The sequence below is a fragment of the Schistocerca serialis genome, chromosome 1 (genome assembly GCF_023864345.2).
Source record: "Schistocerca serialis cubense isolate TAMUIC-IGC-003099 chromosome 1, iqSchSeri2.2, whole genome shotgun sequence".
Lineage (NCBI taxonomy): Eukaryota > Metazoa > Arthropoda > Insecta > Orthoptera > Acrididae > Schistocerca > Schistocerca serialis.
Window position 1 is genome coordinate 126,423,076 of NC_064638.1, and position 26,807 is coordinate 126,449,882.

General features: G+C 42.6%; 1 protein-coding gene across 2 annotated transcripts in view; it reads left to right on the forward strand.

Annotated features, from left to right (window-relative positions):
• LOC126463873 (estradiol 17-beta-dehydrogenase 2-like) overlaps window positions 1-26,807 on the forward strand; it is a 229,496-nt gene that overhangs the window by 195,351 nt on the left and 7,338 nt on the right. For both annotated transcript variants that reach the window (XM_050096192.1, XM_050096193.1), the window contains exon 7: window positions 7,542-7,634. In XM_050096192.1, the coding sequence (XP_049952149.1) occupies window positions 7,542-7,634 (93 nt within the window). The remainder of the gene's footprint in view (window positions 1-7,541; window positions 7,635-26,807) is intronic.

Sequence of the window (26,807 nt, forward strand, 5' to 3'; positions counted from 1 at the left end):
CGTATGTGAAAATTATAAAGGAATCTACGCAAAGAAGGGAAAGGTGAAACGTGGCCGAAATGTACAGATTGGATGTACAAAGGAAACGAATTTAAATATAAAATTATGAAAATCAATACGAGAAACAAAATGAACAAGGCTTGGAATAAGTTATACTGTAAGAAGAATTTTACATAGTGCTGAAAGACGAAAGTCCAAACAAGGCGCCTGAAGTAAAAGACATTCTCTCGGAATTATTGACACCCTTGAGACAGCCAAGACTGACAATTTTTCGATTCTTTACGGTATGCAAGATATGTAAGACTACCAAATCACCCTCAGACTTCAAGAAGATAATTGTAATTATATCAAAGATAAATGTTTATTCGCGTGATTATCACCTAACTGTCAGCCTAATAAGTCATGGTTGCAAAACACTGCTACGAATTATTTACAGAAGAATGGAAACGCTGGTCGAATCCACCTCAGGGTAGTACATTTCGTGTTGTAGTGGAATGTAGTAACACGCGAGGCTATACTGACCCTACGACCGAAGATAAGTTGAAGAAAGGTAAAGCTACGTTATAACATTTGTAGATTTTGAGAATGTTGACTGCAGCACACTCTTTGAAATCCTAAGGTAGCAGGTGCAAAATACAGACAGCTAAAAGTTGTCCACTACTTCACAGCCTGCAGCTATATGAGTAGGACAATGAGGAGCGAGGTAGACACGGTTGTAGCCTAACCCCAGAGTTATTCAATCTGTACAGTGAGACAGCAGCAAAGAAAACGAAAGAAATATTCGGAAAGAGAAGTAAAGTTCAACGAGAATAAATCAGGCGCTGCTAAGGGACTTAGTCTGGGAAATGAGACACTGAAAATACAAGAGACGATCAAAGGGTTTTCGTTTGAGAGCGTTGCTGCCGCGTATATGCAACGCGATTCGGGTGCAAGTATACAGTAGAAGCACCGACATGTAGCCTTGGAGTTGTGTGGCATTCGTGTCTTCCCGACGATCCTGCAGTAAATGTGGAAACGTGGACTGTAGCGATGTTATTACCAACTATCTCCAGATAGGTACATCTACACTATGTGATCAAAAGCTGAAAATGACTTACATGTTCGTGGCGCCCTCCACCGGTAATGCTGGAATTCAATATGGTGTTCGGCTACCCCTAGCCTCGATGACAACTTCCACTCTCGTAGGCATATGTTCAATCAGGTGCTCGAAGGTTTATTGGGGAATGGCAGCCCATTCTTCACGGAGTGCTGCACTGAGGAGAGGTTTCGATGTCGGTCGGTGAGACCTGGCACGAAGTCGGCGTTCCCAAACATCCCAAAGGTGTTATAAACGAGTCAGGTCAGGACTCTGTGCAGGCCAGTCCATTACAGGGATGTTATTGTCGTCTAACCACTCCGCCACAGGTCGTGCATTATGAACAGGTGCTCGATCGTGTTGAAAGATGAAATCGCCATCCCCGAACTGCTCTTCAACAGTGGGAAGCAAGAAGTTGCTTAAAACATCAATGTGGGCCTGTGCTGTGATAGTGCCACCCAAAACAACAAGGGGTGAAGGTCCCCTCCATGAAAAACACGACCACACCATAACACCAACGCCTCCGAATTTCACAGTTTGCACTACACACGCTGAAGATGACTTTCACCGGGCATTCGCCATACCTACACCCTGTCATCGGATCGCCACATTGTGTACCGTTATTCGTCACTCCACACGTTTTTACACAGTTCAATCGTCCAATGTTTACGCTCCTTACACCAAGCGAGGCGTCCTTTGGCCTTTACCGGCGTGATGTGTGGCTTATGAGCAGTCGCTCGATCATGAAATCCAAGTTTTCTCACCTCTCGCCTAACTGTTGTAGTACTTGCAGTGCATCCTGATACAGTCTAAAATTCCTGTCTGGATAGATGTCTGCCTATTACACATTACGACCCTCTTCAACCGTCGGCGGTCTCTATCAGTCAACAGAAGAGGTCGGCCTATACGCTTTCGTGCTGTACGTATCCCTTCACGTTTCCGTTTCACTACCACATCGGAAAAAGCGGACCTAGGGATGTTTAGGAGTTTAGAAATCTCGCATACAGACGTATGACACAAGTGATGCCGAATCACCTGACGACATTCGCTGTCCGTGAGTTCCGCGGAGCGCCCCAGTCTGCTCTCTCACGATGTCTAATGACTACTGAGGTCGCGATACAGAGTACCTGGCAGCAGGTGGCAGCACAATACACCAAATATGAAAAACGTATGTTTTTGGGTGTGTCCGAATACTTTTGATCACATAGTGTAGCTGTTATTCTTTTCTTGACAGTCGAAGGGAAAACACCGGTAGAAATCCAGCGGAGAATGAAGAATTTTTATAGGGCAGCATGTCGGTCGAAGGTAACCATTGTGGAAAACTGTGTCCCGGGATGCTTACGTTTGATATAATTTTTAGGTTCTTCTGTAAGTCAGAGGGTGTTTTGGTAGTCCAATCTGTCTTGCATATGAGATGGAATATTTTGCCGTAGTTGGGTGTCTCAGAGATCTCATTAATTCTGAGGGAATGTCACTTATGTCGTTTACTCCAGGCGACTTGATTCGACTATCGTCTTTCAGCACCATAAAATACTTCCACATATAGCAAATGTCGTATCGCAGAAGTTACGCCTACTCAGGTGGAAGACACACGAGCTACCGCCCTATAGTTCTGATGACCCCGCGCGATTATCGCACCTTCGGCCCCTTAAAAAAGTCCTTGAAGGGTCGACGATTCCCGTTGGACGAGGAAGTGCAGCAGGAAGTTACGGACTTCTGGATGCAGCATGACTCGGCGTTTTACCAAACGGGTATCTTCACCGTTGTGCCTTGGTGACATGATTGCCTCTGTGCTCACGGCGATTTCGCTTCATTGACATGCCGATGCTGGACTGTGCGGCATTCGGAGAGAAACTTTTAGATCACACCTTATAGCAGCAAGAATTAAGCTATTTTAATGGCGAAATACCTGAAGATGGTAGGCTGGCAAAAGCAAGAAAACGTTTCTGAAAAAGTAATCTGTTAACGTTGAATATAAGTTTCAGTGATAGGTAATTGCTCAGGGACTAGGTGTTATTATTTATTTATTTATGCACACGCCAAGTTCCGTAGGATCAAATTGAGGAGCAAATCTGCAACGTCATGGAACGTGTCAGTACATGAAATTACAACATAAAGCCCGCCCGGTTAGCCGTCGCTCTAACGCACGGCTTTCCAGAGCGGGAAGGAGCGCCTGGTCCCCTGCACGAATCCGCCTGGCGGACTTGTGCCGTGGTCCGGTGAGCCAGCCAGTCTGTGGACGGTTTTTAGGCGGTTTTCCATCTGCCTCAGCGAATGCGGGTGGGTTTCCCTTAGTCCGCTTCAGCTACACTATATCGGCGATTGTTGCGCAAAATGGCTCTGAGCACTATGGGACTTAACTTCAGAGGTCATCAGTCCCCTAGAACTTAGAACTACCTACCCTAACTAACCTAAGGACATCACACACATCCATGCCTGAGGCAAGATTCGAACCTGCGACCGTAGCGGTAGCGCGGTTCCAGAGATTGCTGAGCAAACAAGTTCTCCACGTACGCGTACACCACCATTATTCTACCACGCAAACATAGGGGTTACACTCGTCTGGTGTGAGACGTTCCATGGAGGGGGGGGGGGGGGGGGGTCCACCGGGGGCCAAACTGCACAATAACACCGAAAGAGTGGTTCGGTATAGGGCGGCGGAGGGGTAAAGAAGTGGTCTGCCGTAGTCGTCGTGGTGTTGTGGACCACTGCGGCTGCGGCGGGGATGGAGCCTCTCCGTCGTTTCTATGTCCCCAGTTAACATACAATACGATACAATACAATACAACATAAAAATAATAACAGATAAAAATAAAATGTTCATGAATCCAAAAAAAGTCAAGCCATAACTTTCAGTAAACGCAGCCAACAATATAGCATAGGAATCAGCTTAATTATTCAAGGAACTCCTCAACAGAATGTAAGAAGTGACCCATGAGGAAAGTCTTCATTTTAGATTTGAAAGCGCGTGGATTACTGCTAAGATTTTAGTTTTCTTGTGGTAGCTTATTGAAAATGGATGCAGCAGTATACTGCACACCTTTCTGCACAAGAGTTAAGGAAGTCCGATCTAAATGCATGTTGGATTTCTGCCGAGTATTAACTGAGTGGAAGCTGCTTATTCTTGGAAATAAGCTGATATTTTAACAAGAAACGACAGTAAAGAATATATATTGCGAGGCCAATGTGAGAATACCCAGACTTGTGAACAGAGATCAACATATGCTTCGCCAAATGACACCACTTATTGCCTGAACCGCCCGTTTCTGAGCCAAAAATATTCTTTTAGAATGGGAAGAGTAACCCAAAAATATAATACCATACGACATAAGCGAATGAAAATAAGCAAAGTAGAATAATTTTCGTGTCGAACGATCGCTTACTTCAGGTTTTGTTGAATTGTGTCTTAGAAACTAAGTCTTACTGTGATTTAGTTTTTGTTTATTTTCTACAACCAATGAACTTATTTCATGAACTGCACTGTTTGGAACTGAGCCAATCCTTTACTACCAAGTTAGTGTCATCAGCAAACAGAAATATTTTAGAGTTATCCGTAATATTAGAGGACATATCATTTATATAAATAAGGAACAGAAGTGGCCCCAACCCCACTTCTCTTCCCATTCTAAAAGGATATTTTTGGCTCAGAAACGAGCGTTTCGGCCCATAAGTGGTGTAATTTCGCGAACCTTATATCGATCCCTGTTCACTATCTGGATATTCTCACATTGGCCTCTCAGTATATATATTCTTTATTGTCGTTTCTTGTTAACAATATCAGCTTATTTCCGAGAAACCCCATTCAGACCCCACATCACCGCCATTCTAAACACTGTGAATAATGACCTTTTGCTATCTGTTTTGATGTAAAAGGTGAACCAATTGTGAGCTTCTCCTCATATTCCGCAATGGTCCAACTTCTGGAGCAATATTTTGTGATCAACACAGTCAAATACCTTAGTTAATGGTCACCATTTCTTCATCGTCGACACGTAAGTCGTCGAAGTGGCGTCAAAGAAAAAGGTTTGCACAAGATGGCCAAACTCCCAGAAAGACGATTTGCGGTAAAATATTCCATATGCACATTCCGTTTTTTATTCAGTGTGTGTAGCCTTGAAAGGAAGCGAAACGTGGAGTATGAAGAGCTCAGTCAAGAATAGAATAGCAGATTTTCAGATGTAATGGCATGGACGAATGATGACGATTAGATGGGTACTAAACTGCATTAGGGAGAAAAGAAAAGAAAGAATCTTCAGTTTGATAATGGTGGGAGGTGCGGGAGTGGAGGGGGGGGGGGAGGGTTAAAATTGCAGAGGCAGTTGAAGTTTTGAGTACATTAGGCAGGTTCATTGAAAAGGCAGGGCCGGACGTTCAGTTTCTTGATCTCTCAGGGCATTTCAGGAGAGTGGTCTCCTGAAGATTCCGATGTTCGACACTGGTATCGTAGCGCTTTAAGTCTTGTGAGGCGCTTTGAGACGTGAGACCAACGACACGACGCCAGGCTATCTTTCCTGACAACACTCGGCTCGTCTCAAACAATGAAAACGATTATTTTGACTGAATAACTTCAAGTGGACCGTATAATGCGACTTTGAGTGGAAAAATTTAACACCAGTCTCATTGTAGCGAGGTAGTCTGTAGTTCTGATGAGTGCCATCGTTTAGTTTAGTGCAGATCGATGGTAAGATCACAAATAGCTCTCGGAAGTCATGTAATAATTCCTGTGCAACATGACTCGTCTATTTAAAGCTTCTGTATGTACGTAATACAGATAGTATAAACTATTTAATGGTTTTATGAAGTCATCATTTTTATTAATTTTGCAATTGAAATGTGCGATATACAATCTACATTGGATAACAGACTGGAAGATTAGTTCGGAATAAGTACATATATAAATAACGTACCGTATGACATCTTCTCCACGTTTGGTTATTACCACCTACCCTCCTTTTGGAAGAGATGTGCTGACGTTGAAAATTTCCTCCACCATCAGGATTCAAAATGGTTACCTCCTGATGGACAGTCACAACAGAAGGGTGCGTTAACGACCGGCGACGTGTAAGAATTTTAGGTAGGAAATTTTGGCGCCGGGATCTATATCTAACAGACAAATGTCTCCAAATCCTTTGCTGAACTTGCTTTGGGTGACGTCGGGTTGAGGGAAACTGATTAGTAATTACTGAAACAACATGCATTGTAGACATGTCTGCTTTGCGAAATGCGTCAACGGAGATCCGAGAGGCGCTATGAACTTATAAGACTCGAGTATTCCATCCGAGAAAGTTCTACGAATCCCGCGACCGGCCATCCTGATTTAGGTTTTCCGTGATTTCCCTGAATCGCACTAGGCAAATGCCGGGATGATTCCTTTGAAAGGTCACGGCCGACTTCCTTCCCCGTCCTTCTCTAATCCTATGAGACCGATTACCTCGCTGTTAGGTCTCTTCCCACAACAACTGTTAACCAGTTCTAAGAAATTACTTGCCACCAAGTCCAGCGTTTTGATGTGACCATAAAGTGCAAAAGTTTGGCAATAACTAACCTAGGTCATCGCCTGAGTGCTTCTGTGCTGCTATTGCCGTGGTCTGCAGTCTGAAGACTGGTTTTATGCAGCTCATAATGTTAATCTATCCCGTGAAAGCCTCTTCATTTATACATAACTACTGCAACCTACTCACTGGAATCACCCCCCCCCCCCCCCCCGTGTTAGTTGTACTTCTACTGGCAATAGCTCAAATGGCTCTGAGCACTATGGGACTTATGGGACTTATGGGACTCAACATCTGAGGTCATCAGTCCCCTAGAACTACTTAAACCTAACTAACCTAAGGACATCACACACACATCCATGCCCGAGGCAGGATTCCAACCTGCGACCGTACGGTCGCGCGGTTCCAGGCTGAAGCGCCTAGAACCGCTCGGCCACATCGACCGGCTACTGGCAATATTTCTCCTTTTGTAGCGGTCGCTTCTCCACAGTGTCTCATGGAGTGAGGGCATTAGCATTCCTGATTACGATTTGTCCGTCAAATGGAGCCATTACGCTCTGCGTCCACTTTGGTGCTATTGGGCAGGAGATTCGACTATATGCCATCATGAATTTCAGTCTTTTGCTTGTCAACGCAAACATATCACTAGAATAACCACACACCTCATCACGTCATCTTCACTTAATACATACGTAACACTCATGCTAGGCAAAGGAAAGATGCCGAGTGCACCAAGAGCAACAAAACGTTTCGAGTTAGGCACGTAAACCTACTCTTGAGGGTAGACCAGCCAAAAACATCAAATGATCAAAATGTTTGCGTAATTTTAAAATTGTGTGACGCTTGTTATTTAATCCTGGTAACCCTGCTTTCGCATGTACTACGCATCGCCTAAAAAAATCATATGTCTTTCTGCAGCTTTTCATTTTTCACTGTTTTTGATCTGAAAACTAATACACTGTCTGTCCTACCAGGTAATTCTCAGAGCGTCCAAGGCGATCGCTTTGAAGAACATCTCAGAGGTGATTGACGAGATGGTGTCAGCCTGCGTCGGCCGTAATACACAGGTTTGTACTTTAGAAAATCGGCGTTTCTTAAAATCCTTTCCAAAGGCGCTAAAAGAAGTGCACAGAGCCAATGGCAAACATTCTTCCAGCATAGCTATCTGCATTAAAACTCAAGACTCTCGCAAGAGAGACACCACAAAATTCGCATCAAATTATGTTTGGTCTTAAGTGCTCTGGTCGTTATTTGGAAGTACCGTATTTTCAGACGTTGTGTTAAACGTATGTTCATAATCGGTAGTGTTTTCCCGGTTGTTTCTTCTGGTGTACCAGCTAGCTATTTCACTATCGATTATGGCCGGGTTATAATGTGTCAAAATTCCCTTGTACAGTGGTTCCCACACTGCGCATCCCGTGGCATGCTACACAGTCAGCGCGATCATATTCCTGTAATAAACGTCTTCTGTTACTATAGTCATGCTGAGCAAGAAAGATAAAAAAAATAATAAATTCGTTGACTCATCTTCACGACCAGTTGTACGGAAAGGAATATGCTGTTCTAATCGACATGATGGCGAGTACGTATTTCAGAAAGTTTCATTTCTCTTGAAGAGGAAGAGAATTAATGTGTTCCTTGGCGAGTAAAATGGCTGTGGGGGCGCCAGCACACAGATCTAGCAGCATCCACTAGTCACACATGCAGTCCCGTCGCTGAAGTCGAACGAAAACTAAAATCCTAAGATTTCAGATGGCGGTAAATACGCAAATCCAAAATGGCGTAAGCAGGAAATTGCAAAGTGCAAGATGATGTTGGCAGCAAAATAAAAAATTCAATATGATGGGAAAACATAAAAAAATTAAAAACTAGATAAAAATCTTTGAAAGTTCCAAAATACTGGAGATACCAGAATTATATCACTTGCGATTGTGTCCATTATGGTGCCTTGTTCTAAAATATCCAAACCATCTGATATTTGCGTCATGTTCAAAAGTATCCAAACGACCAGAAAATAGCACCATGTTCAAAAATCTTCAACGATCAGATACTTTCTGACATGTTTAAAAGCATTAGAAAGCTTTGAATGTTTTGAGTCATGTCCAAAAATATTCATTCAAAAAAAATTACGCAAATAGTATCACTTGCCATATTTCCACATGTAATACACGCAAAAAAAATGGCTCTGAGCACTATGGGACTTAACTGCTGTGGTCATCAGTCCCCTAGAACTTAGAACTACTTAAACCTAACTAACCTAAGGACATCACACACATCCATGCCCGAGGCAGGATTCGAACCTGCGACCGTAGCAGTCACGCGGTTCCAGACTGTAGCGCCTAGAAACGCACGGCCACTCCGGCCGGCATAATACACGCACTAACAGAAAAAAAAAACGCACCACGAAGGAATCATCCAAATGGGCCGGAAATTGACAGATGAGACGCACATCTGCAGACAAAAAAATTATTACAATTTCAGAAAAAATCGATAATTTATTCAAGGGAAAGAGCCTCACAAACTAAGCACGCCTATAACATGTTAGTCTACTGCTGCCCCTTATGCATACAGTTATTAGGCTTGGCTTGGCATTGATTGATAGGGTTATTTGCAGTTGTTGGATGTGCTGCTGGTGGACATCGTGCCAAATTCTGTCAAATTGGAGCGTTAGATTGACAAAACCGTAAACAGGTTGGCAAGATCTGCCTGTAATGCTACAAATGTTCTCAATTCGGAAGAGATCTGGAGGCCCCGCTGGCAAACGTAGGGTTTGGCAAACACAAAGACAAGCAGCAGAAACTCTGGCCGTGTGCGGAAGGGCGTTATCTTGCTGAAATGTAAGCCCAGGATGGCTTGCCACGAAGGGCAACGAATACCGTCGATGTACGGATGTGCTGTAAGGGTGCCGAAGATCACAACCAAAGAGGCCTGGTGTGGAATTAAATGGTACCCGAGACCATCATTCCTGATTGTCAGATCGCATAGTGGGTGACAGTCAGGTTGTTATCCTGCCACTGTCCTGGACGTCTCCAGACAAGTCTTCACTGGTCATCGAGCCCCAGAATATCATTGACTGAAACAGAATTGTCTTCAGTGGTGAGTCCAGCTTCCAACTGAGTTCCGATGACCAACAAAGACATGTCTGTAAATGCACTGTACAGTGATGGGGTAAAAAGTTGATTGTTACCCATTATATGGCCAGACAACCAGGAGTAATGGTCTGGGGTGTCATTTCATATCATAGCAGGATCCCTTTGGCTGTCGTCCGCCCCACTCTTAAACACAGTTGTACGTCAACGATATTCTGCTCCCCGTTTTGTTGTCCTTCATGGCAAGCCATTCCTGGACTTATATTTCATCAAGACAATGCCCGTCAGCAAATGTCGAGAAATTCTCTGGCATGTTTTTGTGACTGCCAAGCCCTAACTTGGCCAGCAAGGTCTCCAGATCTTCCACTAACTGACAACGTTTGGGACATTATGAGCAGGGCCCTCCAACCATCTTGCGATTTTGACAATGTGATACACTCTGTACACATGGTCTAGCGGTAGCGTCTCTGGTTAGCAAACAAAACGTCCGCGGTTTTGAGTTCGAACGCCGCCAGCTCTTGAATTTTAAATAAAAATCAACATTGGCAGCCGAAGACTTCTGGCATAAGAAGCGAACCTCATTCTGGCAACGGCCCTGTCAAAGAGGGCGGAGGAGCGGACAGAAGTTCAGGGCACTCTCTTGCCCTTGGGGTGGGAAACTGCCCCTACAGGAGAAGGAATCAGCAATGATCAAAGAAATGAGGATGCAGAACGATATTGAAACCACTGTATTAAAGACACATAATGTGTACCCACAGACTTGTGGCCTGTAGCTGAAAAAGTGTCATGATGATCTCTCCATTGGCAACAGATTCCGGAATAGGACCCCTTTCGATCTCCGGGACGGGACTGCCAAGGGGGGGATAACCAACGAAAGGATAACAGTCTACGAGTCGGGCTGTGGAACGTCAGAAGCTTGAACTTGGTACAGACGCTAGATAATCTGAAAAGCGAAATGCGAAGGATCAGTCTAGATGTAGGGGGGGGGGGGTCAGTGAAGTGAAATGGAAAGAAGACAAGGATTTCTAATCAGATGAGTATAGATAATATCAACTTGAGCAGGAAATGGTATAACGGGCGCAAGATTCGTTATGAATAAGAAGGTAGGACAGAGAGTGTGTTTCTGTGAACAGTTAGGTTTTTCTCATCAGAAACGACAGCAAATCAACACCGTTACATCATGGTGAGACAAAGATTCCGAAACCAGATACTGCATTGTAAGGCGTACTCAGGAGCAGATATGGACTCAGATCACAATTGTATTAGTGTGATGAAGAGAAGGCTGAAGTTTAAGACGTTAGTCAGGGTGAATCAGTACGCAAAGAAGTGGGATATGGAAGTACTAAGGAATGAAGAGACATAATTAAAGTCCTTTAAGGATATAGATATTGCGATAAGAAATAGTTCAATAAGCAGTTCAGCTGAAGAAGAGTGGTCGTTTCTAACAAGGACAATCACAGAAATTGGAAAGAAAGTCATAGATACAAAGAAAGTAACTGCGAAGAAACAAAGGATAACAGAAGAAAGACTTCAGTTGGCCGATGAAAGAAGAAAGTACAAAAATGTTCAGGGGAGTTCAGTAATACAGAAACACTGAGTAATGAAATAAATTGGAAGTACAGGGAAGCTGAGACGAAATGGCTGCATGAAAAATGTGAAGAAATGGAAAAAGAAATGATTGTCGAAAGGCCTGACTCAGAATAATGAAAAGTCAAGGGTTGTACCACTAAGAGTGCATCGGGAATTCCACTATTGCAGAGGAGAGAGCGGACAGGTGGAGAGATTACACTGAAGGCTTCTGTGAGGGGGAAGATTGTCTGACGTGATAGAAGAAGAAACTAAGTCGATTTAGAAGAGATAAGGATCCAGTACTGGTAACAGAATTTAAAAGAGTTTTTGGAAGACTTAAGATACGGCAAAGGGGTAGATCGCATTCCATCAGAATTTCGAAAATCATTAGGAGAAGTGGCAACAAAACGACTATCCACGTTGGTGTGCAGAGTCTGTAAGTCTGGCGATATTCCATCTGACTTTCGGAAAAGTATCATCCACACAATTCCGAGGACTGCAAGAGCGGTAAAGTACGAAAATTAAAGCGTTATCAGCTTAACAGCTCAGGCATCCAAGTTGTTAACGAGAATAATATACAGAAGGATGGAAAAGAAAGTGTTAGATGACAATCAGTTTGACTATAGGAAAGGTAAAGGCACCACAGAGGCAAGTCTAACGCTGCGCTTGATAATGGAAGCAAGACTAAAGAAAAATCAAGACACGTTCATAGGATTTGTCAACCTGGGAAGGGCGTTCAACAGTGTCAAACGGATGCAAGATGTTCTAAATTCTGAGAAAAATAGGGGTAAGCTATAGGAAGAGACAGGTAATATACAACGTGTACAGGAGCCAAGGGGGAATAATAAGAATGGAAGATCACAAACGAGGTGCTCGTATTAAAAAAGGAGGTAAGATAGGGATATAGTCTTCGATCTGTAGATCGAAGAAGCAATGATGGAAATAAAGATAGGTTCAGGAGTGAAATTAAAATTCAAGGTGAAAGGGTATCAATGATACGATTCGCTGATGATATTGCTATCGTCAGAGAAAGTGAAAAAGAATTACATGATCTGCTGAATGGAACGAACAGTCTAATGAGTACAGAATAAGGACTGAGAGTAAATCGAAGGAAGACGAAGGTAATGAGATGTAACAGAAATGATAACAGCTATAAACTTAAGATTAGGATCGATGGTCACAAAGTAGATGAAGTTAAGGAATTCTTCTACTTAGGCGGCAAAATAACCAATGACGGGCGGAGCAAGGAGGACATAAAAAGCAGAGCAGCACTGGCAAGGAGGACACTCCTGGCCTAGAGAAGTCTACTAGCATTAAACCTAGGCCTTGATTTGAGAAAGAAATTTCTGAGAATGCACTTTCTGAGGACAGATTTGCATGATAGTGAAACATGGACTGTGCGAAAGCAGGAACAGAAGAGAATCGAAGCATTTGGTATGTGGTGATACAGATGAATGTTGAAAATTTGGTAGACTGATAATAAGGAATGAGAAGGTTCTGCGCAGAATCGGAGAGGAAAGGAATATGTGGAAAACACTGACAAGAGTAAGGGACAAGATGATGGGACTTCTGTTACGACATTAGGGAATAACTTCCATGGTACTAGAAGGTGCGCTGTGGAGGGCAAAAATTGTATAGGAGGACAGAGATCGGAATACATCCAGCAGATAATTGAGGACGTAGGTTGGAAGTGGTACTCTGAGATGAAGAGGTTGGTACAGGAGAGAAAATAGTGGCGGACCGCATCATACCAGTCAGAAGACCGATAGGGGGAAGAAAACGCTCTTACTGGACGGAATTTGGAACGACATCCCTCAGGAGCACATCCAACAACTCTGTCAATCAATGCCAAGCCGATTAATTGCTTGCATAAGGGCGAAAGGTTTGCCATTGCGTTACTGATTTGGCCAATTTCTGACGATCCTTCTCTTGAATAAACCATCCAATATTTCTGAAATTCTAATCATTTGTTTGTCTGTGTCACATCTACCGAACCCCGTCCCATTTGGATAATTCTTTCGCGATGCGTCCACACACACACACACACACACACACACACACACACACACACACACACACACACATCTGTCAAAATTAGTAGCTAAAACATGATGGTGAGCTCACAAAGTGCCCCAATGCTACTCGTATTCTCATGCCTAAATTATCACAAAACGCATGTGGCTCAAAAACAACATCCTAAGCACAAAACACATGTGACTCCTTAACAGGTAGTTGACATTCTGCCTTTAGGACTAAATAAGGTGATGTACCAAAACGAACCTGTCAGGGCCTGTAAGTGCGCAAAACAAGTATTGGCTAAAATACTACGCTAAGCAGGCAAGCACCCAAAAAATAGGCAATTATTGGCAGCTACAGGAAGAATGCAATTAATGTGGCCCAAAGCAAAAATGGGTTTATGAACAAACACAAACCTGGACAAACAACATTTTAAGAGGGAAGAAGATAATGCATGATGTACAAAACTAGAAAAACAAAATCTGTAATATTCACTAGCCAACGTCGATCTTTAGTACATTCGATGTAGGCCCAATCGTAGTTACGTACTTACAAACTTTCGAAAAAGGCTGCTACATTTACTGTTGTCAGTTGTGATGGCCGGCCTGACTAAAACGTTTACGTCTTGTACTTGCATAATCAAAATTAAATAATACCAAGAATTAACCGTAATGTTCATAAATACCAAATGTACACGACATAGGCAAAGACAAACGAACTGACCAAAGATAAGATGTATATTTTCGTAATAAGCACGGATTCCTTCCTAATGCACGGAATACGAAATGTTTACGTACAACATGATCAAAAACACTGGTGGAACAAGACTCCACACACAGGGATGGAAAATTTATAACTCGAAAATATAGTATTTCACCACAAAAATTCCATTTTGCACCAAAATAAAATTATTTGTTAAAAAAATAAATGATTTCAAGTACAAAAACGCACACACAAGTTTCTTATGTGTAATGCTCAAACATAATTGCAGATTTATGATTGTGAACAAAAATTCGATCTTTCCACAAAAATTTTTAGAAGTCTCAAAATATGTAGGATTTCGGCCATAGCAGTAATCTGCCGGCTAAGTCCACTTCACGAACACTGTAAGCCACTGCTCTCTTATTTTTTGTCTGTCAGCAAAATCTGGTTAAGAAAAAGGAAATTTCTAAGACGTAACTACAACAGTCTGGTCAGCATTTGCGTTCCATGCAGTCGCCATATTCGCCATTTTCCAAATAAGAAATATATATTATCCGAGAATATAAGTGTGTCAAGTTTTGTTTCCATTAAGGAACATGGTTTGAATGGTTAAAACACACTCCTAGAACAAAAAACGAGGCACCACAGAGAAATTATCTGAATGGGATGGAAATCACGGATGACAACCAAAGGGGTCTTGCTACGAGAAGAAATGGCACCCCAGACCATCTCTCCTGATTGACGCGCTGTATGGCATGTGACAGTCAGGTTGGTACACCAGCGCTATCAGGAGCATCTCCAGTCAAGTCTTCGGGCTGTAATATCACTGACTGGAATAGAATTGTCTTCAGAGATGTGTCCCACTTCGAACCGAATCCCAATGGCCAGAAAAGACTCTACAAGATTTTTAAAAAAATATACATGATTAGTATATTGGCGCTACTAATAACACAAAGAGGTTAAGGTACAATGGCAATTACCAGTGTTCATTTATTCTTCCACACTTTCTAAACACAATAAACAATCAAATTAAATATATCAAAATCTAAATTATCTACATTACTCGTTATAATACACATGGTTCCCTTATTGTCACAAATTAAATAAGTTATACATTAGTTGACAACAACAATTTGATCTTTGTGTCACGCATTAAAGGGACCAAAGTACGTAAAAATTCGTTCTGTAATACTGCAAAACGTACATGGGCACTGCTACTGATCTAATTTAAAGAAAACGTACTGATGAGAATAATTTGATTACTTGTATAAAAGGTAAACAATGTTATCGCACATCTAAATTTATCAAAAACTCGCCTCTAATACCGATATAAAAGTCAGCGAACATTATAGTGACCCTCCATGCTGGTGTAGTGACCTATTTCTGACAATCGATCCCTACAAGTGTACAGTGCTTCATAAACATTCCGTGAAGTGTTAATTTACGTGCAGTGATATAGTTATTCTTTGACTTAGCTTTTGTTAGTTATTCCGTGATGTTCATGCCTACACAATTCAGTCATGTGTGTAGTGTTAAGTTATTGCTAAATATATGTGGGAATAAAGGAATTGTTTTCTGCAACACCCACATTTGGTGACCCCGACGAACTACGTTAACGTCCGCGTCAGCTTCAGCGTTTAACGAAGTTCCGCAATGTCCACGTTTGTAACTTCCGCGCCAGCCGCGTCGCGCTCGTTTCAGCACGATAACGACCGATTCGTCAGTCTCAATTCAACCTGAAGCTAGCAGTGCAATTAACAGGGTGACGATAAAACCTTCACCATTCTGGTTACATAACCCTCTATTGTTGCTGATATAAATCTCTCATATACCAGCACAGCAATATTGCTGTGCTGGTACTGCGACCGGCTGAAAGCAAGGGGGAACTACAGCCGTAATTTTTCCCGAGGGCATGCAGCTTTACTGTATGATTAAATGATGATGGCGTCCTCTTGGGTAAAATATTCCGGAGGTAAAATAGTCCCCCATTCAGATCTCCGGGCGGGGACTACTCAAGAGGGTGTCGTTATCAGGAGAAAGAAAACTGGCGTTCTACGGATCGGAGCGTGGAATGTCAGATCCCTTAATCGGGCAGGTATGTTAGAAAATTTAAAAAGGGAAATGGATAGATTGAAGTTAGATATAGTGGGAATTAGTGAAGTTCGGTGGCAGGAGGAACAACACTTCTGGTCAGGTGACTACAGGGTTATAAACACAAAATCAAATAGGGGTAATGCAGGAGTAGGTTTAATAATGAATAGGAAAATAGGAATGCGGGTAAGCTACTACAAACAGCATAGTGAACGCATTATTGTGGCCAAGATAGGTACGAAGCCCACACCTACTACAGTAGTAAAAGTTTATATGCCAACTAGCTCTGCAGATGACGAAGAAATCGAAGAAATGTATGATGAAATAAATGAAATTATTAAGATTGTGAAGGGAGACGAAAATTTAATAGTCATGGGTGACTGGAATTCGAGTGTAGGAAAAGGGAGAGAAGGAAACATAGTAGGTGAATATGGACTGGGGCTAAGAAATGAAAGAGGAAGCCGCCTGGTAGAATTTTGCACAGAGCACAACATAATCATTACTAACACTTGGTTTAAGAATCATGAAAGAAGGTTGTATACATGAAAGAAGGTTGTATACATGGAAGAACCCTGGAGATACTAAAAGGTATCAGATAGATTATATAATGGTAAGACAGAGATTTAGGAACCAGGTTTTAAATTGTAAGACATTTCCAGGGGCAGATGTGGACTCTGACCACAATCTATTCGTTATGACCTGTAGATTAAAACTGAAGAAACTGCAAAAAGGTGGGAATTTAAGGAGATGGGACCTGGATAAACTGAAAGAACCAGAGGTTGTACAGAGTTTCAGGGAGAGCATAAGGGAACAATTGACAGGAATGGGGGAAAGAAATACAGTAGAAGAAGAATGGGTAGCTTTGAGGGACGAAGTAGCGAAGGCAGCAGAGGATCAAGTAGGTAAAAAGACGAGGGCTAGTAGAAATCCTTGGGTAACAGAAGAAATATTGAATTTAATTGATGAAAGGAGAAAATACAAAAACGCAGTAAATGAAGCAGGCAAAAAGGAATACAAACGTCTCAAAAATGAGATCGACAGGAAGTGCAAAATGGCTAAGCAGGGATGGCTAGAGGACAAATGTAAGGATGTAGAGGCCTATCTCACTAGGGGTAAGATAGATACTGCCTACAGGAAAATTAAAGAGACCTTTGGAGATAAGAGAACGACTTGTATGAATATCAAGAGCTCAGATGGAAACCCAGTTCTAAGCAAAGAAGGGAAAGCAGAAAGGTGGAAGGAGTATATAGAGGGTCTATACAAGGGCGATGTACTTGAGGACAATATTATGGAAATGGAAGAGTATGTAGATGAAGATGAAATGGGAGATATGATACTGCGTGAAGAGTTTGACAGAGCACTGAAAGACCTGAGTCGAAACAAGGCCCCCGGAGTAGACAACATTCCATTGGAACTACTGACGGCCTTGGGAGAGCCAGTCCTGACAAAACTCTACCATCTGGTGAGCAAGATGTATGAAACAGGCGAAATACCCTCAGACTTCAAGAAGAATATAATTATTCCAATCCCAAAGAAAGCAGGTGTTGACAGATGTGAAAATTACCGAACTATCAGTTTAATAAGTCACAGCTGCAAAATACTAACACGAATTCTTTACAGACGAATGGAAAAACTAGTAGAAGCCAACCTCGGGGAAGATCAGTTTGGATTCCGTAGAAACACTGGAACACGTGAGGCAATACTGACCTGACGACTTATCTTAGAAGAAAGATTAAGGAAAGGCAAACCTACGTTTCTAGCATTTGTAGACTTAGGGAAAGCTTTTGACAATGTTGACTGGAATACTCTCTTTCAAATTCTAAAGGTGGCAGGGGTAAAATACAGGGAGCGAAAGGCTATTTACAATTTGTACAGAAACCAGATGGCAGTTATAAGAGTCGAGGGACATGAAAGGGAAGCAGTGGTTGAGAAGGGAGTAAGACGGGGTTGTAGCCTCTCCCCGATGTTATTCAATCTGTATATTAAGCAAGCAGTAAAGGAAACAAAAGAAAAATCGGAGTAGGTATTAAAATTCATGGAGAAGAAATAAAAACTTTGAGGTTCGCCGATGACATTGTAATTCTGTCAGAGACAGCAAAGGACTTGGAAGAGCAGTTGAATAGAATGGACAGTGTCTTGAAAGGAGGATATAAGATGAACATCAACAAAAGCAAAACAAGGATAATGGAATGTAGTGTAATTAAGTCGGGTGATGCTGAGGGAATTAGATTAGGAAATGAGGCACTTAAAGTAGTAAAGGAGTTTTGCTATTTAGGGAGCAAAATAACTGATGATGGTCGAAGTAGAGAGGATATAAAATGTAGGCTGGCAATGGCAAGGAAAGCGTTTCTGAAGAAGAGAAATTTGTTAACATCCAGTATTGATTTAAGTGTCAGGAAGTCATTTCTGAAAGTATTCGTATGGAGTGTAGCCATGTATGGAAGTGAAACATGGACGATAAATAGTTTGGACAAGAAGAGAATAGAAGCTTTCGAAATGTGGTGCTACAGAAGAATGCTGAAGATTAGATGGGTAGATCACATAACTAATGAGGAAGTACTGAATAGGATTGGGGAGAAGAGAAGTTTGTGGCACAACTTGAGCAGAAGAAGGGATCGGTTGGTAGGACATGTTCTGAGGCATCAAGGGATCACCAATTTAGTATTGGAGGGCAGCGTGGAGGGTAAAAATCGTAGAGGGAGACCAAGAGATGAATACAATAAGCAGATTCAGAAGGATGTAGGTTGCAGTAGGTACTGGGAGATGAAAAAGCTTGCACAGGATAGAGTAGCATGGAGAGCTGCATCAAACCAGTCTCAGGATTGAAGACCATAACAACAACAACCCTCTATTGTGGTTTGGCCAGTTAGAAAGCCAGTTCGTCCTCGCACAAATATCGGCGGACGAAACTAAGTACAGCTACGTGGTTGCAGCACTTACAAAAGATCTAGCAGCAGAAGTACAAGATATCCTAGCCGCACCACCGAACACCGATCGTTATGCATCCATTTAAAACGCATTAATAAAGCTTTTGTCACAATCAGAGGCAAAACGGCTAGAGAAGCTACTGCGCACTGAAGAACTCGGAGATCGCACTCCATCACAACTCTTACGACGTTTGCGCACACTGGCAAGTAACACTGTAACTGATGATGTGCTACGAAATATATGGTTGTCTCGGTTGCCGTCAGATACTTAAAACATTCTCACGGTATGTGCAGGCGATCTAAACGCACTGGCACAAACGGCCGACAGGTTAATTGAAATGTATCCCACATCAAGTGTCTCAGCATTAACGCCACAACAAGAAAATTCGCCCTCAGTGACGCTAGTCTCCCTACAATCACAACTGGAAGAGTTGACCGCACAGGTAGCTGCACTACAAACAACGCACAACCGCCAACGGCCACGCCGCCGACGGTCACGAAGTCTCAATCGATCACCATCACTACAGAACTTATGCTGGTACCACAAGACATTTGGTAATGATGCACGAAAGTGTACGCCACCTTGCAAGTGGAAACACGAGGCAGACACCGTAGCAGCGATAACTTCCAGTGCAAACACTCGCCGACTTTTCGTGGCAGACCGCGAAACAAAACTACAGTTTCTCGTCGATACAGGCGCAAAAGTATCCGTATATCCAGCAAACCGCCTATCACGCCGGAGCTGCGACGACTGTTATCTATTCGCCGCCAATGACTCCAAAATTAGAACATACGGTCGAGTAACATTATTCCTTAACTTGGGGCTACGCCGTGTGTTTGAAGGGCAATTTACAGTGGCAGATATATCACAGCCTATTATCGGAGTAGATTTTTTGTCCTTCTACGACTTACTGCCAGATCTGCGACGTCAGCGACTAATAGATTTGACTACTAGTCTGCATACAACAGGAAAAGTCCGTTGTATCACACCACTAGAGGTACGCACAGTCACAGGCGACACACCATATATACGATTACTGAAAGGATACCCCGAGATCACACAGCAATCGCCTACTCTCCCACCAATCAAGCATACAACCGTCCACCACATTTTTACCACGCCAGGGCCGCCAACTCCCACTCGGCCTAGACGATTAACGGCTGAAAAGCTAAAAGTGGTAAAGCAGGAATTTCGCAGCATGCTGTCACAAGGTATCTGTCGAGTTTCTAGTAGCAGTTGGGCATCCCCAATTCACATCGTGCCTAAAAAGAAGAATGAATGGCGCCCCTGCGGTGACTATAGCCAACTCAATGCAAGGGCCATTCCAGACCGGTACCCAGTTCCACATATAGAAGACTTTTCTGCAAATGTTCACGGTAAGACTATATTTTCTACCGTTGATCTAGTTCGAGCTTACTATCAGATCCCTATAGCTGCAGAAGACATTCCTAAAACAGTGGTGACAACACCATTCGGTCTATTTGAATTCACCCGAATGCCATTCGGATTATGTAATGCCGCCCAGATCTTCCAACGTTTTATGGATGAGGTTACAAGAGATTTAGATTTTTGCTATGTGTATATAGATGATTTATTGGTGATGTCTGCATCGGAAGAGGAGCACTTACATCATTTGGCACAAGTGTTTGACCGCCTACGCACACATGGACTAGTGATTAATCCTGCCAAGTGTGTTTTTGGTAAGAAAGAGGTCCACTTTCTAGGATATTTGGTGAATGCACAGGGTATTCGACCGCCACACAGTAAAGTAGAGGCCATAAACAAATACCCCCGCCCTGTCACAGTCAGAGAATTACGACGATTCATTGGAGTAGTGAATTTCTACCAACGCTTCATTCGCAATCATGCACTGATAACTGCACCATTGAATGAACTACTTAAAGGTGCACATAAACCTAACCACAGTGTGCATTAGACTATCGAGGCGGACACCACGTTTCACGCCAAAAAAAATGCTATAGCAGAGGCCGCACAATTAGCACACCCGGTCGCGCATGCTCCACTCGCTCTCATGGTTGATGCTTCGCCCACTGCCATTGGTGCCGTACTTCAGCAACAGATTGATCAGTTATGGCAGCCCATTGCATTCTATAGTCATAAGTTGTCACCATCTCAGCAATGTTGGGCAACATATGACCGTAAGCTGTACCCCGCTTATGCGGCAGTAAAAATATTCAGACGCGCATTAGAAGGGCGACAGTTCACAATTTACACAGATCATAAACCGCTTACATATACCTTTAAGGTAAAGCCAGAGAAAGCATCGCCCAGGCAGCTGCGACACTTAGATTATATCAGCCAGTTCACGACCAGCATTGCGTATGTGGAAGGGGAGCTAAATGTTCCAGCTGATGCACTTTCTCGCATAGAAGCAGTGTCCACAGTAGCAGATGACCTCGCACAGGTGGAAGCGGTGACAAAGGCCATTGATTACGACGCCCTCGAGCATGCTCAACAATGTGATAGTGAGTTGCGTGATCTATTGCCACAAGAGAAAGGATTGAAGCCACAGCTCGTGACATTTCCCGAAGCAAGCATTGAGTTGTACTGTGACGTAGCAAGAGGAAAGATACGTCCATTTGTGCCACAGCAATTCAGAACACAGGCAATTGCATCAGTGCACAATCTGTCACACCCAGGAGTAAGAGCCACACTCAGATTGGTCAAACAAAAATTTGTATGGCTATGTATGCACATAGACGGTAAAACATATGTGAAGCAATGCTTGGCGTGCCAGAGGAATAAAATCACACAGCACGTCAGGGCACCATTAGGCACATTTCTTCCACCAAATCAGCGTTTTGACCATGTGCACGTTGACATCATCGGCCCACTCTCGACATCGGAAGGCTACAGTTATTGCCTCACGGTGATTGACAGATTTCCTAGGTGGCCTGAGGCATTTCCAATGAAGGACATCACTGCAGAAACTATAGCTCAAACATGTTTTCGTGGTTGGATTGCCCGGTTTGGAGTTCCACTGAAAATTACGACTGATCAAGGACGACAATTTGAGGCCTACGTTTTCAAAGCACTGGCTACGTTATTAGGTAAGAAACGCATACGCACCACGGCATACCACCCCGCATCAAATGGCATGGTTGAGCGTCTTCATCGACAGTTAAAGGCAGCACTGAGACGTCACGCAACACCGAATTGGACAGAGACACTACCAATCGTACTTTTGGGTCTACGAACGTCATTCAAAAGTGATCTGAAAGCAACCGTAGCAGAACTGGTGTATGGACAAACGTTACGCCTACCTGGAGAATTTCTGCACAGCATGGCAGATGATAACAATCACAGCCTCAGAATTCGCCACAAGATTAAGAGAGCATATACGCCAACTGAGACCAACAATGCCTAGAAACCAGCTTGGAAGATACTCGTTCGTTTTTGCGGAACTAGACAAGTGCACGCATGTATTCTTACGCAGTGATACTGTGCGTATACCACTGCAGCCACCATATGACGGACCATATCTGGTAGTCAGTAGGGATACCAATACTTTCCGCATAATGATTAACGGTACACCCACCACACTTGCAGTGGACCGTATCAAGCCTGCATTTCTGCACGCAACAGATACCACAGCTACCACTGAACACAAACCAGAGAAGACAGGAGAAGCTACAAGATGTGTTCCTGTACCCCATGAACACCACAACGCTCAGCGAACACCAGTCACTGCGACACCAAGACCGACGTCGAGGACTACTACACCACTCCCTGACACAACCACTGACACACGTGACGCACCGCCCGGTTTCAAGAAAGTAGTAGTTACAAGAGCTGGACGGCGTGTGAAATTTAATCTGCGGTATCGTTAGCATTAAAGGGGGGAGTCATGTAGTGACCTATTTCTGACAATCAATCCCTACAAGTGTACAGTGCTTCATAAACATTCCGTGAAGTCTTAATTTACGTGCAGTGATATAGTTATTCTTTGACTTAGCTTGTGTTAGTTATTCCGTGCTGTTCATGCCTACACAATTCATTCATGTGTGTAGTGTTAAGTTATTGCTAAATATATGTGTGGGAATAAAGGAATTGTTTTCTCCAACACCCACACTGGCATATTAAGCAGTTGAACGTGTTTGTCATGTTCTGCTTATGATACTAAATCAAGCTGTCACAATTTGGACACTACATGTGATTATGATGAAACAGCATACTGAACAATACTAATCACATTCAAGTTGGACTGAAATAAAGCTCGCTTGCTTTCGGTTCACCACTTTCAGAGTCAGTCAAACATTACAGAATAGCCATGTTATAGAGGAATTGTGACAAACTGACTCATAAAGCGACATGTTACGACATATTTGTAACACATTTGCCCACATTACAGCAGAAGTCTAACAGTTTGTCTCATGCATCAGCATGTTACAGCAAAATTGATATACAGCTATAATTTGCCCCTACTTCACCAACTAAGCAGGCTGAGACGTGGCTGGCCAGTTGCATATAGTTCCAAAAAGCAGAAACAAAAATTCGGGAAGTCGAAACTTAACAAGACTTGTTCCAGAAGCAAAACAGTTACAAGTAAACCTACCCAAAGGATACACTTCGAATTTTGATTGACTTTGAATATGTTGTGGTCTAGAGCAAAATAAGGAATAAATATTTTTTATAAGTGCCCACATGACCATTAATCGGATGAAATACCCCTCGAAAGAAATTGAGTTTAATATTTTTGAATGAATATCATTGAAATGGTAACAGATATAAAAAAACTTCAAATAAAAGTTCTATCGTTTTTAATATACATTACAACGATGCACCCAGATTTTTGAATTTCACTCCCCTGCCCACTACTTTATTTCTAATTTCGACATTTGACGAAGAACAAAACGTATAGCACCGTTAATACCAAATGCAGTCATTTGCGATGAGGTGGTACTGTAAAAATGCATATGTTAGAAATAAGCTAAAAATATCTCCATATCACTATATGTGCACCCAAATGTGTCTGCTTCCATACCAGTTGTCATGTTGAATTGTGTAATTAGTATTTCCCATATAAATATATTCTGAAAGTATATTCTACACATATTGCTCAATATTTATTTTTTCTTTTATTTTTCATTTAATCTTTTATTGTATTTGTGTTTTCTTTTTACATTTGCTGTATTTTTTCACGTTTTATCGTTTTCAATTTTAAGTAGTTTATGTATGTAACTGTTTGTACATTATTGTTCTAACATTATTATAAATCTGCACAATAATGAGGAAGTACACAATTGTTCAGGTCAAAAAATGCTGAATGCGCTTTGATTTTGAGCACCAAGCATAAAGGATTTCTAAAACCATTACTTTCTTCACAAAGCAGATTAAAAATAATAGAACTTTTATTTGAAGGGTTTTTTTGTATCTGTTACCGTTTCGACAGTATTCATTCAGAAATATTAAACTCAGTGTCTTCAAAGGGATGTTTAACATCTTAAATCCTCTGGTCATATATAAAAAGTATGTGTCTCTTATTTACCTCTACACTGCAACACATTCAAAGCCAATCAGAATCGGTAGATTTACTTTTTAGTCAGATTCGCGACGCCATGTGTGTGCAGGTCACTACCATATCCAAGATATCACAAGCCACATCAAGTGTTATGACATCATGATAACATCACACGAGGGTCGTTGACCTCAACTGCATGATGTTCTAATCCAAGATAGGAGAATCCATTATGTCACTGTTGTGTTATATGGGTCATTAAAATGAAACACCCAAGCATAGTGCAACAGTTACCAGCCAAAAAAAAAAACAATTGTTAACATTACATAAACCGACCATCATTGGCCGCCAGAGATAATGGTAGTCATCTTGTAAAATGACTGTCACTTTCAAACCTGTCATCATTGTCACCAACCAACAGTATCTGGGATAGGGATAGGGATATGGACAGACGAATAAGACTTGAAGCATATAGGCATGCACAAGACTTATATAGACAGACCCTATACAACACGCGTAGACAACAATGGGAGCTATTTGTAACAACACAAACAGAGCAAAATATGTGGGGGCAACCATACAAAACACTGACAGAGAAGTTAAAAACCCCACTACTTCTGGGAACGCTAAGGCAGGATGACGGCACGATGACGAGGGGATGGAGGAATACAGCGGAGTTTCTGCTGTATAAACTGCTCCCTGACGACGTTATCGATACAGACACACAATATCATGCAACACTAAGAGAAAACCTACACACACCATACAACACTGCAACTGTCACCTGTCCTTTTGCGCAAGAAGAGGTTGCGCTAGCAATCTCAGATCTCAAAAACAATAAAGCCCCTGGACCAGATGGTATCCACTCGGAAACACTGAAAAAACTAGCACCGCAAATCACCCCGTTCCTAACAACGTTACTGAACGATGCCTTACGGCTGGGCAGGGTACCTACAGTAGGGAAAACCTCCAAAGCAGTCATTATTAAGAAATCAGCGGACAGGGATCCTTCAGATCCAAAGACTTACAGGCCAATATGCCTAATAAAGACCCTAGTAAAGATTCAGGAGAAGCTACTGTATAAGCGCCTGCAAACACACAGAGCTCTCAGGGGTATGAGCCAACACCAGTTCGGCTTCAGATCTGGCAGATCAATAGATGATGCCATCAACCAGGCCCTGCACATAGTTAACAACACAAAACAGAAATACGCGATGGCAATAATGATTGACATTGCCGGAGCATTTGATAATCTTTGGTGGCCAGCACTGTTTCAGAGGCTAAGACATCTGGAGGTACCGCAATCACTGTACAACAGTTTTCTAGACTACTGTAAAGACCGAGTAGTCGAATGGCAGATGGACAGCCGGAAAGTAATTAAAAGAATTACCAAAGGCTGTCCTCAAGGGTCGATCTGCGGCCCCATCTTCTGGGACATAACAATTGAACCCCTCCTACAGCTTCTGGATGGGGATGACAGGTCAGACGGAATTGTCGCCTACGCAGATGACCTATTAGTTGTAGCCACTGCAAACAACAGAGCCCAGTTAGAAGAGAAAGCCAGTGGATTACTACAAACAATTACTCAGTGGTGTCACAACTCAGGATAGCCGAAAACAAAACAACATACACTTTACTGAAAGGATCACTCCAAAGGAATCCTTCGGTTAAAATTGGGGACACAAACATCAAACGAGCACGCATTACGCGCTATCTTGGGGTACACATAGATGAAAAATTGAATTTCCACGAACACATAAGGCTAGCAACAGACAAAGCAGAAAAAATACTCCACAAACTGGTGAGGCTAAATTCAAAATAGTACAGACTACCTCTACCAGTCATACGTACATACCACTGTGCGCTCTTCGAATCAGTACTCAGCTTTGCAGCTAGCACGTGGGCACATAGACTGAACGTGGTCGCCAACAAAGCATCCGTCAGACGAGGGCAGAGAAGTGTCCTACTTAGGTTATCTGGAGCCTTCGGTACCGCCTCAGCGGATGCACTGTGTGTGGTGCTCGGAATATGCCCCATAGATATCACGATCAAATACAGAGCTGCAAGGTACTGGTTAAAGGTGGGGAGACTAGATAAGGTACACACAATAACCGGTGTGGCCATAGAGACGATACGTCACCTTAAAAGTTAGCGTTTGGATACATGGCAGGGTGAGTGGGATGTAAGTGATAAAGGACGCAGACTGCACGACTTCCTCCCTCACATAAGGGAGCGGTTGAGAATGAGACATATCGATCCCAGCCGCGGTATGGTACATTTCTTAACATGGCACGGACCTTATCCCACGCACTTAAACCGCATGAGTCTGAGGCAGACACCTACATGCACATGCGGGGAAGAAGGTT